This window comes from Orcinus orca, chromosome 5 (genome assembly GCF_937001465.1).
Source record: "Orcinus orca chromosome 5, mOrcOrc1.1, whole genome shotgun sequence".
NCBI lineage: Eukaryota > Metazoa > Chordata > Mammalia > Artiodactyla > Delphinidae > Orcinus > Orcinus orca.
The window spans coordinates 55,136,353-55,155,031 of record NC_064563.1 but is presented as its reverse complement, the minus strand read 5'-3'; the positions used below and the strand labels follow the sequence as shown (position 1 = coordinate 55,155,031).

Below are 18,679 nucleotides of genomic sequence, written 5' to 3'. Positions count from 1 at the left end.
AACTGGTTCTGATGTCGCCGAGAGTCCCAGTTTGGAGAGTGAATGCTCATGTGTCAAGAGCGATTTCCAAAAGACCAATGAGAAAAGGAGTTAATTTCCTAACCCCCATGTCCCCAGCTCCACATGGCTTGGGAGTAATCAGGCTGCAATATGTTTTGGTTATGATCCTTTTTATGCTCCTTTTCTAAGAAATAAAATGTCACTATAGCTACTGATGAAAATCTGTACATAGAATAAAATTCTTGTTTTTGATCCTTTTTGTCTGCACGGCACTTATTGATATACATCAAAAAAGAAATTTATTTATATTCAAAGAAAGGATGACTAGACTCTCTAAAGACCACCTGAGAACCTTGAAACTTTCCATTCTTCTACTTTGCTTTCAAATACGTGCCGTGAATCTCATCTTCAGGCATATTCTTCGCAGAGTCTTCCAAATTTCTGTTAGCCTACTTTTATTTCAGTGGCCTTACCTCAATCTTACCTCATTTAGCAAAAATGGAGAGGAAAATGCTATCCAATTCCATTCTGTTACTTATTTATTTTTAAATAGAAGAAAAAACCGTAGTCGGAATTCTACTTCTGGTCTAATTAAGATCTCAAATACTTCATTTACCACTCCTCACCTTGGGCTGTCCTTAGAACATTTTAGCCTGAAACTGAATAAGCTAGCAATACTCTTTATTTTGCAGGATGAATCTTTATGCTCCTTTTTAAAAAAATAAAAATGCTTTTTTTCCCATCAATCAGTGACTCAAGACAGGTATCATTAGCTTCATTTTGTAAAGGGAGAAACTAAGGCAAAAAGAAGTTAAGGGACATGCCTCTAGTCATCTAGAAACTCAGTAACAGATCTGGGATTACAACAGAGAATTAACACCCCTGTTGAGAACCATAACTGCCTTCTGGTGACTGAAAGCAATATAAAAATGCCATTTATCCAACAAGGGTGGTCATGCGAATTGGGGACTGCTCCACAGAAGCAAAGGAAGCTAATACCGAGGGTCTTTTGTGGGCCCTGAGTTAGTCGTGTTACATCTATTTCATTTAATTCAGCAGTATGCTCTGAGAAATATAAGCAGGAGTTTGTTCTGTAACAGGCATACATTAAGAAAGTTCACTCCTGAAGTGCTCATATACCCCGGCCACTTTTGTTCGTTGCCTGGTGTATAATTTTTTAGGGTTTCTTTATGCAGATTATTTTCCATCCCTCTCTAATAGCAAACAGGCAGTCATACTGTACACATTACATAGTCCCTCCAATTTTGCTGGCTAAAGGTAAAAGTGTCGCGGGCACAAGGGCTGAGTTAAAAGGAGAGCAAGTGGCAATTATCCATTCTATTAGAGCCCATCCCCATTTTGCTGGAGCCTTGCTTTAAAATACATTGGCTATCTGGGTAACCTGAACAACAGATTAACCATAAATGTATTCCTGGAACTTAAGTTCCTCTTGCCTCAGTGCTGGGTACAATTATCAGGAACAGGGACCCAGAGGGTCAGGACGAGAATCAGCATCAATTCAAATTCTGTTAGGGCAGCATAACATTTCATTTCAATAACGCAGACAAATGCATCTTCAAAATCATCATTACACATTATAATCTTAAAATGCACGAGCTGATCTTGTTATTCTAATCCCTGTATTCGGTTAGCACAGCATTATGAAAATGTTTACTTTTGGGTATATATTTTTCTTGCATACATAGGAACCAAAGACATTTGGATCTATGCTAGACCTGTTAAGAATAATAGACTTAATCACTCTATAGCCAAACTAACATAATTTTTGTTTTTCTGTTGAAATTAAATAAAAACTCTTGTACTGTCTGCTCATTTTTTCACATTAATTTCTCAGCAAGATAAGCTCCTTATAGACAGGCTACATACTTCACAAGACCTAGCACACTGCGGTAATTTAAAAAAAAATTGACTGAGCAATCATAATATAACTGCTACGGATAAACTTAGTCCTACTTTGAGGTTGCTATGTAAATATGTAGTCAGTGACCTTGGACTGGGAATCTTGTGGGTCAAAATCTTGAATACATGGGAAACAAATGTCCTGATCAAGGGGGAAAACTTTCTACACAGCAATTCCAGGTGATCGGGATGAATTCTAGGTTGACTTACCTTGGGGCAAGGATTTGGGCAAGGTGCCCTTCTGGTATCCCTTTTATTTACATGAAGTAGCCCCAAACTTAAGGAAAAAAAAAAAAAAAAAACCGAGTGTAAAAGTACCAGAATAGAAAGGCATTTACATGGAGAAAGACCCACGGCATGTTTCTGTTCTCTGGAGATTGTATCCTCGGTTTCCACCCAATCCTGAGTCCTTATCACTGGTCTCCATCCTAAGGCTCTCCAGCATGAGGTTGTAAGATTGATTCCCTTTTAAGACTCACCCAACTTGTTACCTTTTCTAATAAGCCTCTCTGTTCAATTTTAAGCCTAAAGTACATGCCATTCTTCTACCTTCCCTCAACACTCTGTGCATGTGTCAATCTTTAAGCCCTCCACACCATGATTTGCTGTCTCTTCTACCTGTCCCCAACCAGACTGTGATCTATTCAAGAACTAAATAATGTAGATAAAGCTCTCAATGCCTGGCACTTTGTAGGTGCTCAATAGATAGTAGTGTCCTTTAGAAAGTCTGAAAATATATTTTTGGCCAAACGGTATACTTAGAAATCTCTGGGTCATTTCAGACTTTTTTGATTATGAGGTATATAAATTAAACATAATAAACCAGCAGATCACAGATGCAAAACCTTAGTGGTTTTGCCCATTAAGTGGTCACTCTTAAGGAAAGTCAGTATCTTTCTTCTTATTTTCTTATTTGTCAAAAGCAGAAATTAAACATGAAGAAAAAAAGAGATAACATTCTCTAATCATTTACAAAATACATCTTTTTATATAGGATTTAGCTCACAAATAATCTACAAAGATTCACTGCTTTAAGGTGAAAAGGTGGCAAGGATCTCAGAGTTCAGCTTCTAGTTCAACCCCTTTGTATTTCATGGATGTGGAAAACGCAGGAGCAATAGTTTAGCAGCTGAAATCAACTCAACTCTTTAATCTGACAATTACCAAGCAGGGAGTTATTCATTTTCACTGTGCTTCTGTTGCAAACCATGTTTAAAGACTCAGATTTCTTGCATTGGCTGGCTAGGACAGCGACAAGACTCAGACACCACAGCCCTCCTTCCAAATGCCCACAGTGACTGGTGAGACAAGCGTACATGGCAAAAGAAATATTTTGAGAGCTGACAGCTAAGAAAGTACATTAAAACCACCATCGGACCTAACTCTGATTCTCACCTTGGCCACAGCAGGATATATAATATTTTTGCCACATCCATAATAGGAACTTGTTAGTGCTTAATGAAATCAATACACACGCTAAAGGATGTGTACACTTTTCCCCAAAGCCACAACCAGAAACCACTCTAGCAACCACAAGTTCAATGAAAAAGACAGCTGTCACTTTGGAAGAAAACACTGGACAGGCCAGACCCAAGTCCTAAAGAACCTCAAGGGGACGAGAACTGACAAAGAGCTGGCTAAGAACAAGTATTATGATCTATCCAACTCAAGGTGTTTCTCGCTGATCTTCACTACTCAAGAGCCAGAGTTAAAGGCTTGGATTCGTGGGGCCATTTTCACTACACGAGCTCAGTTTCAAGTCACTAAGGAAGGTCATCTTCAAACTCAAAATAGGTCAATTTCATCCTTTTAAATCCCAGGAAAACAATTCCACAAATGGAATGAGAATTTATTATGTTCTATATTCCTATTACTTTAATAACTTCTGGGAGCACTGACAAATCTAATTTAGAAAAAGATAAATTTGGACTCTAGCCCATAAAATTAAGAAAAACACTGTTCCTAATGGTAAGTTTTCTTAAAATGCCATTTAAGTTTAGGCAAGTCATTTATTTGATTACAAGCCAGCCCCCCCTCTTTTTGTTTTCTTTTTTTTTTTTTATGAGGAAGGAGCCTGTATTGATTACTAGACTCTGCACTATTTTCTGTCTGGCATATTTAAATGTCTAACAACAGCATTCTTATTTGGACCAGCATTCTTATTTGCTCATGGAGATTTTGTTCTAAGCATCTGTTCAGTTCTCTGTACAAGGCACTTCAGGTAGCTGCCCTGCAGAGGGCAGGACTGCAGCACACTGGGGATAGCAGGTTTGGTGCAAAGCTGTCCTTCTTCCCATATTCTTGGAGGTAATAGTAGAGGCAGCTGCATGGGGAAGTCAGGAGGTGCTGGTTCTGTTCTCAATTCTGCCGCCAGCTTCAAAAATGTTCCTGGGATTCACTTCTTCTAAACAGTACAACTAGAAGGTATTTTCTAAGGAAGGTTCTCCCTGCCAACACTGTAAGCCAAAAGCCCAGGAAGAAAGAGACTCATGTACAAATTTCCCCAAATGCTAGCTTTATATATTTATCATGATTTCTGTTAGTCCATAATTCCTGTTCTTGCCAGTAAGGTCAAGGAGTCTCCTACCAGTAAAATAGTGAGTCCGTGAAAAGTGCATTCCAAAAGCACACAGCACAGTAAGATAAATGGTCTTGTCTGTGAATGAGTATGAATTTAATCTCTAATGAACCTCCCCCAAAGAAGCCTTACCTTCTCTGTCCTTTCTACACTGGGACTCATTCCCAAAAGGACGATCACTTTTTTTCTTCTAAGTCAAACTATTGTGTTTTCCAGGTCCTCCAATGTCAAGTTCAAACGTTATCTGTTTCAAAAAGCTGTTCCTGATCTTTGCAACCAACCAGTCTCTGCACTTTATTCCCTACGTCTGCCCCCTTCCAACTCCCAGAGTGCTTTTCTCCAATGGCACTAGTGTTCTACGACTATTTGTAGGTTGATATTATGCTTCTGGAGGGGGAAGCAGGGCCTTGCTTTCGTTCTTGAGCTTGGTGTCCCCGAGGGCCCACCCCAAACAGTGCCTTCCACACAGCAGGACTCCACTGAGCTCACGTGAATCCGAGTACTCGAGTACAGAGCAGAGGTAGAGGTTGGACAGGGGTCTCTGTGCTAATTAGAACCAGGTCCCCATATAAAAGAGCAGGATACTGTGATGCATTAAGGGGAAATAACAGGAATACTTCCACATACACTGGTCTGTGATTTGGCAGGTATGCACAGGAAGGGGCAGCATGTCTACTCCATCAGGCTGTCTTGGTTTTCCGGTCATCTCCTACCTCCTTCAGCTGATTCTCTCATTTGAACTTTTGGTAACAGAACTTTCTGTCATTAACTTTTGCTACGCATCTGAATTATTCCTAAATACAGTTCAGCTGCCCATCTTCTGATCGGCCATTTTCAGAGGAAATAAAGTTAGATTAAATAAATACTATGTGAAAGGCTGTATTTGATTTCTGTAGCCAACAGTGTTCCTGGGCATGGAGTTTTATAAAGAATCTCCTATTTGCTCCAGTTAATTTGATATTATATTGCATTGCCCATAGTTACAGAGCACAATCCCCATCTGTACATCACCACAGCTATTTCAGACTGGTAAACACGTTTGTCCCGATGGTTACTGAATATTTAAAGAGGTTAACATCTTTTCCTGAGTCTTATTTCCCTCTGCACTCGTGACTAATATAACACTATTAAACAGCATGGACTTGAATTCGACCATTTTCTTTTTGGATAATTTCTCTCCATTTTCTGGCTTTATGAAAGAAAAAAACACATATATTATCACATGTAGGGAAATCAGGATCACGAGAATGTTAATTTAGAAAATTCCAAATGGAGAATGGAGGGTGCAACTTTGGGTATAAAACGCAGGACCCAAATACCTAGGGAGTCTTTCAATAAGGACGAAGAGTGCTTCAGAGGAAGATTGCACAAGGAAGATTCCATCCCACAATGAACAAGGAAGATTCCATCCCACAACCCGAAGCCATTGAATTTTCGGATGAAGCCTCAGGTCCTCACCTCTTGTTTCTGTCCTCCAGCTGCAGCGTGTACACCGTGCCATCAGCCGCGTGCGTCCTGGCGTTACCGTCTCCCCATTTCAGCTTCAGGCTCTGGGGCCCAGCAGCGGCACATTCGAGCCTAGGAGGCAACGGTGGTAACGGCCGAGTTTTTGCTTTAATGAACTGACTAAATGGTCCAGCTCCAATTTCATTTATGGCCTGAATTCTGATCCTGGAAAAAGGAAAAAAAAATCACAAAGGTTGTTGGTTTAAGAAGCAGTGATTCCTCATTTGAAATAAACATTGTGTGGTGTATTTCTTACTTGCCCCTATAAGCAGAGTCATGGAATAAAGGAAAACAAGTTAAAAATAATTCAAGACAAATAGAGAAATGGGCAGCTCGGAAAACAGATTATCTTCTCCATTCCAAAAAATAGCCCCAAAAACCACATTAGCAAGATATCCCTTAGTTCTTAATTAAAAGAAAGAAAGAAAGAAAGAAAGAAAGAAAAAGAAAGAAAGAAAAAGAAAGAAAGAATGGCAGAAAAGGGAAGACATACTAAAGACTTTCATATTTTGTTCTAGCCACCCTTCAGCTGCCTCAAAGTCAGTTTTAGGATAACAGCTCTTCAACAGCACATTTTCCTCCCCTTTCTCCAGCCTCACCCAACAACCTCTGCTAGTCCTTAACCAGTGCTATGTGTGCAGGCACTGCTGGTAACAGTGTCATTCAGATGTGCAATTATCTTAACTGGATGTTTACTATGTGCAGTGTTATGGGTAATAAAGATATACTAACATTGCTCTCATGGTCTAGGAACTGAAAATCAAAGTTAAAATGTATATAGAAAAAATTTCCTATTATCATTCCTATTTTTCTTGTTCCTCTACTTCCTTATTAGTTGATTGAAAAAGTTCTCCAGGGTCATCACACAACACATTGATGGCACTGCTCCACCTTCATCCTCAACACTCCTTCCCGCAGTGACTGCATGTTATTGAAGCTTGTTTCCTCCTGGCACTGAGTGGCCTGCAGACCCCTGCAGAGGCCTTTCTCCTCTGCTTCTCGGACCAAAGGTCTCACACTAGCTCCCACCCCACCCTCTGCTGTTCCTCTCTTCTTCTGTACAATATGGACAGTCCTCTCAATAACTTCAGCATTCCACAGCTTCATCCACTTAAGCTCTTCCCCAGGTCTGCCTCTCCTCCATCTCTTCATGCCTCATTACTAGGCCTCTAGTAGAAACTTTCACCCAGATCCCTTGCTAGGTACATAGGCATCTTATTGGGCTGAATGAGCAGTGTGGTGTCACTAGTTCTAAAAGTTTCAACATTTAAACTTGATTTGAAACAGTGTTTCAAAACACATGATAATAAAAAATACAGTCAAAGAGAAATTCTCAGGAAACAGATCAGTTTAAAATATTCTTATAATTTAGTTTTATGTACTTCTCACTTACAGCAATTATTGCTTATATCTAAATAGAAAATATCATTTAGGTATTACAATACCTTAATCCATCATATGACCTCAAATTAACCTTAATTCTTCAAATTTAAAATTACATAGTTCAGCAAGTCAATCTAATGACACATCTGTAAATTGTTAAGAAGAAAAAAAACCAACAGATTAATTCCAGGTGAGATGGAGTAAGCACACTCCACCGTCTCTCCCACTGAATGCAGCTATTAAACCTGGACAAAATAAACAGAGCAGCTATTTAAGAAGTCCAGAAAGGAAATAGCAGCTGAAGGATTTGGGGAAGAATTTGAACTATCACCAAACCAGCAGTGAATTTACCATTTTTCCCCTCCTTTACTCACTGGATTAGACTCAACGGCGCAGCCTGAAATCCAGGAACAGATATTTGCATGGGCAGAGAGCTGCCTGGCTCAAAAGAAAGCAAAGAGTCTCTGAACGGGAGAAAATTCCCCCATTCCTCTTTTTTTATTTCTTTTCTACACTGTCTCATTCTCCAACCCTTAGCCAGTTCCATCATATTAACAGCCTAAAGAAGAAAAACCACATGATCATACTCATTGATACAGAAAAAGCATCTAATGAAATTCAACATATGTTCATAATAAAAATTCCCAGCAAACTAGGGATAGAAGAGAAATTTCTCAACCCAAAAGGGGCATCTATAGAAATACCTGCAGCTAACATTACACTTAACGGTGAAAGACTAAATGAAAGATCAGAACAAAGCAAGGATGTCTACTCTCACCACTCCTATTTAATGTCAGGTACCAGTCCCAGCCAGTGGGTGTGGGAAAAAAGGCACAGAGATAGGAAATAAAGAAATATACTGCAAGACACTGCTGAGACTATTGAAGACCACCTAACTAGACAGAGATATACTGTGATCATGAATTGGAAGTTCTACACAGAAAAAATGTCAATTCTTCCAAAACGGGATCTATAGATACAATGCAATTCTAATAAAATTCCAGCAGGATTCTTCTTAGTAGATATAGATAAGTTGATTCTAAAAGTTACGTGGCAGACAAAGGAACTAAAATTGCTAACACAAATCTGAAACATAAGAATAAAGTTGGAAGAATCACACTATCTGATTTAGAACTTACTATAAAGCTTCCTATAAAGTATTCAAGATAGTGTGGTATCAGACAGACACAAAGACCAACAGAACCAACACATATATGGCCAACTGATTTTCAAAAATGTGCAGAATGAATTCAACGAAGAAAGAATAGTCTTCTTAACAAGTGGTATTGGAACAACTGGATATCAAAAGGAAAGATAAATAAATCTCAATCTAAACCTCAGATCTTATTCAAAAGTTAACTCATGGATCACAGATCTAAGTGTAGAATGTAAAATATAAAACTCTTAAGAAGAAAACAGGAGGAAATATTTGTTACCTAGAATTAAAGAATTTTTAGATATGGTGTGAAAAGAATGTATCCAGAATGCATCTAAGACCTTTCAAATCTCAGCAGCAAAACAACACAAAACAACCCAACTAATAAAAAAAACGGGCCAAAGACTGGAACAAACATTCCACCAAAGAGGATATACACATGGCAAATATGCACACAAAAAAGATGTTTAACATCATTAGCCACTAGGAAAATGCAAATTAAAACTACAATGGGGTAATACTATATCCCTATTAAAATGGCCAAAATAAAAAATGCTTATTAATACCATTCTGGCAAGTATAAGGAACAACTGAAACTCTCCTATTTTGCTGGTGAGAATGCAAAATGGTATAGTTACATTGGAAAACAATTTGCTTACAAAGTTTCTTATAAACTTTAACATACATTTATCATATGACCCAGCAATCACACTTCTTGGACTTTACTCTAGAGGAATTAAAGTTTACGTTCACACAAAAGCCCGCACATACACGTTTATACCAGCTCTATTCATAATCACCCAAAACTGGATGAATATCTGCCTCACAGTTTGGAATGTAGCAAACACTTATCGCTGATAAAGTACAGCAAAAGTTCCATTACAAAGAGCCTTACTTTTCCCAGATTCTATTAAACTAGGGCTACATCAGGTCTCTTGTGGATAATGCAATGTCACTCTCTCAACATAGCACTGAAAGACTACAATAAACTCTTCTTTGCTTCCCAGCATGAGTCTTGTAAAATAGCTGCATGGTATTAAGATAAGAGTTTTTCCCCTATGATTTGAAAAGTAAGAAATTTTTCTGCAACTGGAGAGGAAAAATCTTTTTAAAAAGGTGGTCATCATTGTCGTAGAAATTACTACCTTTTTTCCCTACTCAGGAAAAGGGGATTAAGCCAGACTTTAAGTCTCAGTCTTTTTTCAATGGTGTACAAATTTCCTCACCTACAAAGTTTATATCAATGTCTTTCCACTGTCCAGACTGCCATTCCTTCCCTTTATTCTGGGCAGAGGTATTCCTAGAGCCCAGAGGCCAAGATGCTTCCTTCCATCTGCTTGCCCATATTCCTCCAGAGCCAAGCTCACCTGTACTCAAGGTGATCCTACTGTTTTGCTCCATGCAGCCTCAACAGCCCTTTAGCTACATTAAGTAAAAGGAAGGGAGGTAATGGGTTGCTTTAGATTGTTGTTCTGCTCAAGACAAAAAAATTATGAGATCCGAATCATTTATAAGAATTAAAAAACAGCTTATAATACACAAGTATCAAGATGCAGAAAGAAATGTAGATTTAATATTTACTTTTGTAAATTCATTTTTTTCACAAGGCCTCCCCAGTATTTTGATAGGTACTAGGTTCCTAATATCTGTAGCTCTAGGGTTCTCTGAACTTTTAACTGGGAAGTATTTGGTAGGCATATCGAATGTTAGCCATACATACATACACATACACACACACACACACACACATACACACACCAAGAACAAGAATATTATGGTAGCATTTTAACTCTCTTTAGCAGTGAAGCCTTTCTGCCTACTCTGCTCATCACTTTGGTGACCTTGGGGAAAGGATCTAACACCTTTAAGTAACAGTTTCCTCCTCTATGAAATCTTCGCTGCATTTACAAATAGGATTACTTGATTAAGATAAGGAATATGGGAAGTACTTTTTTTTAAAATAAATTTATTTATTTATTTATTCTTGGCTGCGTTGGGTCTTCGTTGCTGCGCACAGGCTTTATCTAGCTGTGGTGAGTGGGCTTCTCACTGCAGTGGCTTCTCTTGTTGCAGAGCATGGGCTCTAGGTGTGTGGGCTTCAGTAGTTGTGGCACGCGGTCTCAGTAGTTGTGGCTCGTGGGCTCTAGAGCGTAGGCTCAGTAGTTGTGGCTCACGGGCTTAGTTGCTCCGCGGCATGTGGGATCTTCCCAGACCAGGGCTCGAACCCGTGTCCCCTGCATTGGCAGGCAGATTCTCAACCACTGCGCCACCAGGGAAGCCCAGTACTTTCTATTTTTAATATTTTATACTTTGCCGTACAATCAGAAAAGGATTCAAGGTGGCTAAAAGCACTTTGGTGAACTTTAAAGTGCTACTTTATGGAGTTACTATTTTTATGACTTCTTTTAAGACCGTATTCCTTCCTAGAGCAGTGAAGAAAACGTGTTGGGGATCTATAGGAGTGGCACTGTACTGGGCACACAAACGTACATCTTCGTTTTAGTTGTATTACTACCACCACTTCACTTTATTACTTGAGGAATTTGCTGATACGATCTATGTTTCTCCTTCCTCTAAATTATGGCCAAGGACACAGCAACAGCTAAAAGGACTGCCTTCTCAGAAGGTGAGATAACACCTTAGAAACAGATGAAAATGTTAATAACCACTGCAGCAAACAGCACTGAGGACTTGCTCTGTTCAAGGGACTATGCTATGGAGTAGGAACTAGTACAGTCGTCCCTCAGTACCTGCAGAGGATTGTTCCCAGGACTCCTGTGGATACTAAAATCCATGGGTGCTCAAGTCCCATATATAAAATGGCACAGTTCAGTCGGCCCTCTGTACCCGTGGATGCAGTGAGATGAGTGTTTTCTCTTCTATCTATCTATCTATCTATCTAATCTATCTAGGCCACACCACGAGCCTCTCAGGATCTTAGTTCCCCTACCAGGGATTGATCCCACACCCCCTGCAGTGGAAGCGTGGAGCCCTAACCACTGGACCGCCAGGGAAGTCCCTTCTCTTGCTTTCAGAGCTGAGCAAACTGCAGTTAAACTCAGGTTAAATAACTCCATCTAATTGATACAGAGGCTACTAGGTGCTGAAGTCTAGATTTGATACTGTCTCTAATTTCTACCCCAACCCCATGAGGAAGGAATTACTCTATTTCACAAGTGCAGGAACTGAGGCCGCCTAGGTTCAGTCATTTGCACTGATCTTCACAGCAGATATAGGTCAGATCTGGGTGTGAACCTGGTCTTTCTAGGCTCAGTCTTCGTGCATTCTGACACACCATTCCCTCCAAGCATAATTTGAGCCAAACGCAGCTTCTAATCCAACCAAAAGATCATTTTAATTCAAACCACACTTTCAGTTCATCAACTGCCTTTTGCCAATGAAACAGACATTTAGAACAGTCAAATTTATCTTCACATTAGTAGAACAACTTTTGGCCTTGGAATGAACTGCCTAGGTTTTAAAATACTTGCTTCAATTTATTCAAATAACAAAATGTGTTTCAGTAAAAATGCATGGAAAACATTCTTCCATGTAGCTGATGTACTGAACTAATGTTAATCAGTTTTAATGATAAAGTAGCACTCAAAACTGAAATAGAACTGAGGAACTGATCAAATGAGGCCATGTCTTCTAAAAATATTAAGAACTCTTAGTCTAGGAGGCTGAGAAAACTGAACAAGGACTAAGGTAGTTAATATTTCTTTTGTCTTGGGATGAAAAATGCAGTGTGTGAAAATAATTTCCTAATCCCAGTGAGAGCTCACCCAGGACTGATTAAAAAAAAACAACAACAACACTAATCTGAGGAACAATTCTAAAACTTCGCCTCAGAAAAAAACGATTTTCAAGTTTTATTAAATTAGTCTATCCCAAACCCAAACTTGAGACATTTTCTCTTTACCTGAAGTAACATATTAATCTTGACATTTAGATAGGATCTGCATTTTTTTTTTAAACATGCAATGTGTATCATTTTCTGAAATCTTAAGCTCTGCAAAGTAAGTACAAGGGAAATGGAATTTTGCTTTCCAATTCAGGGAAGTGACTTAATTCTGAGAAGCTCTACCTTGGCAGGACTAATGTGAAAAATCTCTTTAAGTATCCAGAAGTCTGCAATATCCATCAATACACTGATAATACTGATAAAATAAATTAACAAGTATATTCTTTATAAATTTTGACTGAAAATCCACTATTAAAATATCTTCTAATTTTAGATGCCAAATACATTACTGCTTCAGAAGATCATAGCCTAACATAATGCACTTTACACACACTCTCTCTCTCTCAAATGACAATATGTATGCTAAAAGAAGAATGACTTTGAAAACTGGGGAAGGTGACTTCTCAATCACAATTAGCCGTCCCAGTACTCGGGATGCCTCAAGTGAGGGGACAGTGAAGACAGCCCCCCCCTTCCTCCATGAAGAGCTGGGGTAAGACAGGCCTAAGAAGCAAAAGATGGGCTTTTTAGCCCACCAATCTACCTAATCATCCAATTAAGAAGAGAAAAATATGAAGGAGTAGTGTCATCTTCAGATAACTTCTGAGGAAATAATAAATAGTAGCTTAAATACAGAAAACCTCTTTAGGGGAAAAGATGTGTTCAGAGTAAAGTTACTCGGAGAAGGCTCCCTGGAAGGGTAACCTTAGCTAGCTCAGAGTCATGCCTCCCTTTAACCAAGCTACTTCTGACAGCTCCTCAGAGACCAGTGCCACATTCCGTCTCCAGGCACTTAGACCTGCTTTTCTTCGTGCACTGTCTTGGCAGGAAAGAAACCTTAAATGTCTCCTGTAGCTTAAAAGATAATGCCAGATTCCCACACACATTTCTACCTGTAATCTGGTCATAACCCACCTGCCAGCTCCTTTCTTCCCTACCCTACCAGGCATTAGCATCAGATAATTTATTGAGTGCTTACTTACCAGGTGTCAGGTCCCACACAAGGTGCCTGACGTCTAAAACATGACAACCCTATTATGTAAAGTAATTATCCCTTTTTTACAGATCAAAAAACTGAGGCACAGGGAGCCTAAATAGCTTGCCAGAGGTCACAGAGGCACCAAGTGAGAGACTCAGGATTGATGTCAAGGCTGTCTGACTCCAGTCCACTACTTTTAAACTACTTAGAACTTGTCCCCTTATAAAGCCCACTTCATCTTGTTAGAATGAAATGAGTTATGATTCACTTCTTGACAGGTTTATGTAGTTCTTGACATATACTAAGGACTCAACAAATGTTATTTTCATCCGCATTTTACCGAGCAAAAACAGCACAGCAGACAAATCTACCTTAAGTTTTAGTTATCTGACAGCTCAATGTGAGTCAGACATATAATGAGGCTGCCAAAAAAAGTAATCTTAGGCGACCTTACTGACTGCTCAATATGGAGAACAGGGAAGGTGACAGTCTTGCTCTGCTCTGAGCCAGCCAGCCAGTTCCTGGAGGTCAGGGCGCTACTCATTAAAGAGGCCATCAAGAAAGAGAAATCACCCGATGAAGAGGATTGAGGGGGTTATAGAAAACCCATGCCAGTGAAGACAGATCTGAATGAAGTGAAGATGGTTAAGTAGGAGACAGCTGAAATAATAAGATAATGATGTCTAGGCCCTAGGAGTGGGGCTCAGACCTCTGTATTCTGCAAAACCTCTCCAGGTGATTCCTAAAGACATCAGCATTCCAGAATCATCGCTCTAGGGCAGAGTTCTCAAACTTTTAACATGCATCAGAATTTCCCGCAGGGCTAATTAAAGCACAGAGTGCTGGGCCCCACCCCAAGGGTTTCTGATTTGTAGCCTCCAGTAGGGCCTGATACATTGCATTTTAATAAGTTTCTAGGTGATGCTGATGCTCTGGGGGAGAGCCCAGGATCAACTGAGTAGATTTTAGCTATAGAGGGGTTTTGACAAAATATAAGGGAACCTCTATAGAAATCGAGTTATCCACGACTGGAATGCACTGCCTGGCGAGTAGACGCTGAAAACACTGCTCCATCACCGGAGATGCTCACGCCAGCGTGCTGGGAGGGGGTGACACCAGGCAATCTTGTCTCAGCTCACAAAGCCTATGGCTCCCTGTGGCAGGAAGCATGCAAAGGAAACCTACGTCTCTGTTTTCAACGACATTTTTTTCTCTGCAAACCAAAACACAAACTCAGTTCTAAGCTTAAAAGTAATGTCTTTAAAAATACCATTGTAATTCCAACCAAATTCTATACAGGGTGTCAGCAAGCCAGTGGACAGTTTGGCAAGCACCAGTGGAGAAGGGATGGATCCATTTCTGTGTCAGTAGGTTGGCTGGAGAGGTGCACATTTCTGTCCCAGCAAGACAGAGAGAGAATATGCTCCGTGTGAGAACAACGTTAAAAACGACAACGACGACAACAACCCAAAAGAAACAAGCCCATTGCCGCTTAAAATGTTTCTTAAAATGTTTCTTAAAATGTTTCTTTCCACATTTTTATCTAGAACATCATGATCTGTTCACTTATATTTTAACCAATTTTATGGGACAAAAAAAGGTGAGGTAGAAGTTGATTGGACTAAAAGTATACCCTTAGTTCCCTGAAATACTCATTTTGTATTTCACCGCAGTTACTGCAATTGTGTTTTTGAAACATAAAAGAACAAGACTATGGGTTGACTGGAGTTCTACTATAGAGAATCCAATTAGGTGCTATAGGAATAAAATTCCTTGAGTTGGACAAAGCTGGCCTTAAATGTGAAGCATCCAATTTACTGACTGATTGGCCAGCAAATACCCTGTGGCCAAATCTTTTTTTTTCTTTGCCAATAACACAATATGACTTAGGGCCAAAGCTCTGTCTTTTCTAAAGCTGTACATTTTTCATGCAATCTGTCTAAAATGATGTCTTACAAGCTACCATGTGAGGCTAAGAGGTGACATCCTCCCAATGTGACTTTCCATGTTCAGCTCAATATAGCTAGCCTTGCATATTAATACTGAAATGAATTATTTATGCTACATCCATTAAATACTTTTTAAATAGATTCTTGAGGTTTCACTATCCAAATCTAAACTGTACATTACTAAACCATTTCATCTTCTCCAAAACAGAATTAATCTCTGAGGTACTTTTTAACATGTCTTTCATCAACCACTTATGTGGAAGATATTCTTGATAATTTCCACTGTAACTGGCATTTCATCAATGAGCAAAGATCCCCTAGGTCAGTTCCTTCGTTTGAGCTTTTGACCTCTAGATTTCTTTCTTGAAGTCATTCAACTATATGTTGACTAATAAACATCAGCGTTCCTCCAATATCAACCTTCTAAAAGCCGTAAAGTTTTATAATCATTTAAGCCACCTTTAAGGTATGCATAAATGGCAGGAAGAAGCAAAATTCTCAGGCTGACACCTTGCCCTAAAAGCCCTTTTATGATTTCTGACCCGAATGTTCAGAGGACTGACCTGAGGATCTGAGTCCAGTCTGCATAGACATGGGGTGGATCACACTGGACAAAAGACCTTTCAGTGAGCCCTGAGCCAGTGGCTTCTTCATAGGTTTTCTGGCCTGAGGAATCCAAGTCAGGCAATGTTCTGGACATGCAGTCTCTTAGAAACAGCTAGGGGATGACATTCACTTGGTCATTTCCCCCCAGAGAGACACCTCATGGTCAGGTCTCCTTAGAGCATCACCACTGGGGAATGTCCCTGAGGTCAAGTTCTGGGTTTAATTCACCTCTGGATTTCGTCAGCACCTGATTAGAGTGCTCTGGGCACAATGGTCAGTCGGTATTTGGTTAGCAAACGAAGGTGGTGGCTGGTTTTCTGAGATTGGCTACAATGCTAAAAATGAAAAAATGCCCTTGGCCTGCCTCTTCATCCATAGCAAGTCATACCGTCTTTATTCAGTTTCTAACTTGATTCCCACTTCAAACCATCCCGATCATTCTGAACCCTGGGTCTTCCTCTCTGAAACGCCAACAGGACTCTGTCCAGTGGTATTTTCAGCCTGTGAGGTCACAAGCATCTGCTATCTTAGGTTGCTGTTAAGTGTCCCCCAACTCCCTGAGTGCTCTGAGGGCAAGGATAGTGTTTATCACTATTTCATAGACCCACAGTGCCTAAGTACTGTGCCCCAGAGATTTCTTAAAAGAAGGAAAGACTAAACAAAAAACTGTCACTGTTTTGAAAAGCAAAATGAATACACTTATATGCATCATTCACAGAAGACTTGGTAAGAGAGGGAAAGCAGAGCTAGCATGCTTAGGCAGGATGGAACGTTTGTATCTTACAGCTGTTAAGCTGGATTCTTTCTTCAGTTTCTGGGGATAAAAAAATGTAGTCTATTAGATTATAACATTAGAAAACACTACAGAAAAAAAATAAGTGAAATGATAAACCCTTTTCTAGCAGCAAGTTTACCTGCCTGCCCTACCCCAAGAAGAACTAGTTTTCCAGGGTGACAGTCTTGGTGATGATGAAAATCACAGTCCATGTTACTGTGCGCTTGCTGTGTACAGCTGGGCTCTATACGAGCATTTCATATTTGCTTGCTCACTCCTTACAACACGCTTTTGCGGTAAGTAATCTTGTTCTCCTCACCCTGTGGAAGCAGCTGGGACACCGAGAGGTTAAGTAACTTGCCCAAAGACACACCGCTAAGGACCTGTATCTGAATCTGTGCTCTACTTCACCTTGAGAAGCCGTTTAATCTCACAAAGGGCACTGGACTAACCAGATGGTTCCTGCACTCCTCTAACACTAATCCTAAACTTCTGTTTTGGTCCCCCCAGCTATGGCACCCTGGGGACAGAGTTAAATGACTTGAAATCGTAAGAGGCTATGTTGAGAAAAAGGTGTGTGAGAAGAGGAAGGTAAGGTGCTGGCTCCCTGACAGGAACTCTGGGGAAAAGAAAGAATGCAAGTGGTAACTGAGTTTCGCTGGGTGGAGTGTGATGTAACGTCTTTTCACTGGCCCCTCGTGAAATCCTGAGCAAAAGCTCCATCACAAATGCTCTGTGACAGTGTGTCTGCTTTGGGGGATCAGAAGAATGGCAGAGCCCTGCTTCACATGCTGGGGACAGAGGGTGTCCACAGTGATGAGTCACAGTAAAAACACGAAGAAAAGTAGTTTATCAAAAAAACAACAAGGAGGAACTGATTTGAAATGGTAGGTGAAATTCCCCCTCAAGGGTTAGGATTTGTATCAATTTATAACCGACTCATAAAGTAAAAAGTAGTACGAGTTTTTAAGCTATATTAGCATTTGGTACTCAAATATGTTAAGAGTGACTAGAATTCACCCATTTGGCCTTTAGGACCTGAAGGGTCTGTAGCCCCAAGTGCTGACGTGTCCATGCAGCTTTATTTCAACTTTCCTGCACTCACCGGTAGGTGGTTTCCGGAAGGAGGTCTTTCATAACGTGGGTGGTGGTATTGCCCACAGTGATGCTAGTGTCTCCAAGATCAATATTATAAGCAAGGATGTCAGATCCATTATTGCACGGTTCTTCCCAGCTCAGTACAAGGCACACAGAAGGCGGATCAGGATAGGCGTTGAGGGTCTCCTCCTCCAGGACACACAGAGTGGAGACAGGGTCAGGGGCAGATGCTGGCGTCTGGCAAAGGACAAGCTCACTGTATGGTCCTGCTCCAGCTTGATTAACGGCCTAAAAAACAGAATAGCGAGACAAAGTCCACATTACCCCATGAGCACATTCGAATGCCTCCACATTAGGCGTTAAATAAGCCTAAAGTAACGTACGATTACTGCTAGAAATGGAGGTAGAAATAAATCCTCCACAATGTTTATGTGAATACCACTTTCTAAAAAATACCAATCACATCTTCTCTGCTAATAAGAGAGAACATCGCCATCACCGTTTCTTATGAAAAATAGTTTAAAAATAACACTTTATATTTGCACAGCCCACTTCAGTTTATGTATTGTCTTATGCAATCTTCACAATAACCATCTGAGGTAGATAATATATGGCAGGTATTCTTATCTGCCTTTCACAGAGGAGGGAACTCAAAGTCAAATTAAGTACTCAGGCCCCAGATTTAGATGCCAAGCTGGGACCAAAATTCAGTAATCTGACTTTTAACTCAAGTGCTGCTCTGGAAGAGCTATAGGAATTTTAGAA

At 40.1% G+C, this 18,679-nt stretch overlaps 1 protein-coding gene across 6 annotated transcripts in view; it reads right to left on the bottom strand.

Moving 5' to 3' along the window:
* Window positions 1–18,679, bottom strand: part of FNDC3B (fibronectin type III domain containing 3B) — a 361,128-nt gene that overhangs the window by 28,494 nt on the left and 313,955 nt on the right. For all 6 annotated transcript variants that reach the window (XM_033429514.2, XM_033429520.2, XM_033429521.2 and 3 more), the window contains 2 exons: window positions 17,922–18,202; window positions 5,957–6,169 (listed from right to left, as the gene is read on the bottom strand). In XM_033429514.2, coding sequence (XP_033285405.1) covers window positions 5,957–6,169; window positions 17,922–18,202 — 494 coding nt within the window. The remainder of the gene's footprint in view (window positions 1–5,956; window positions 6,170–17,921; window positions 18,203–18,679) is intronic.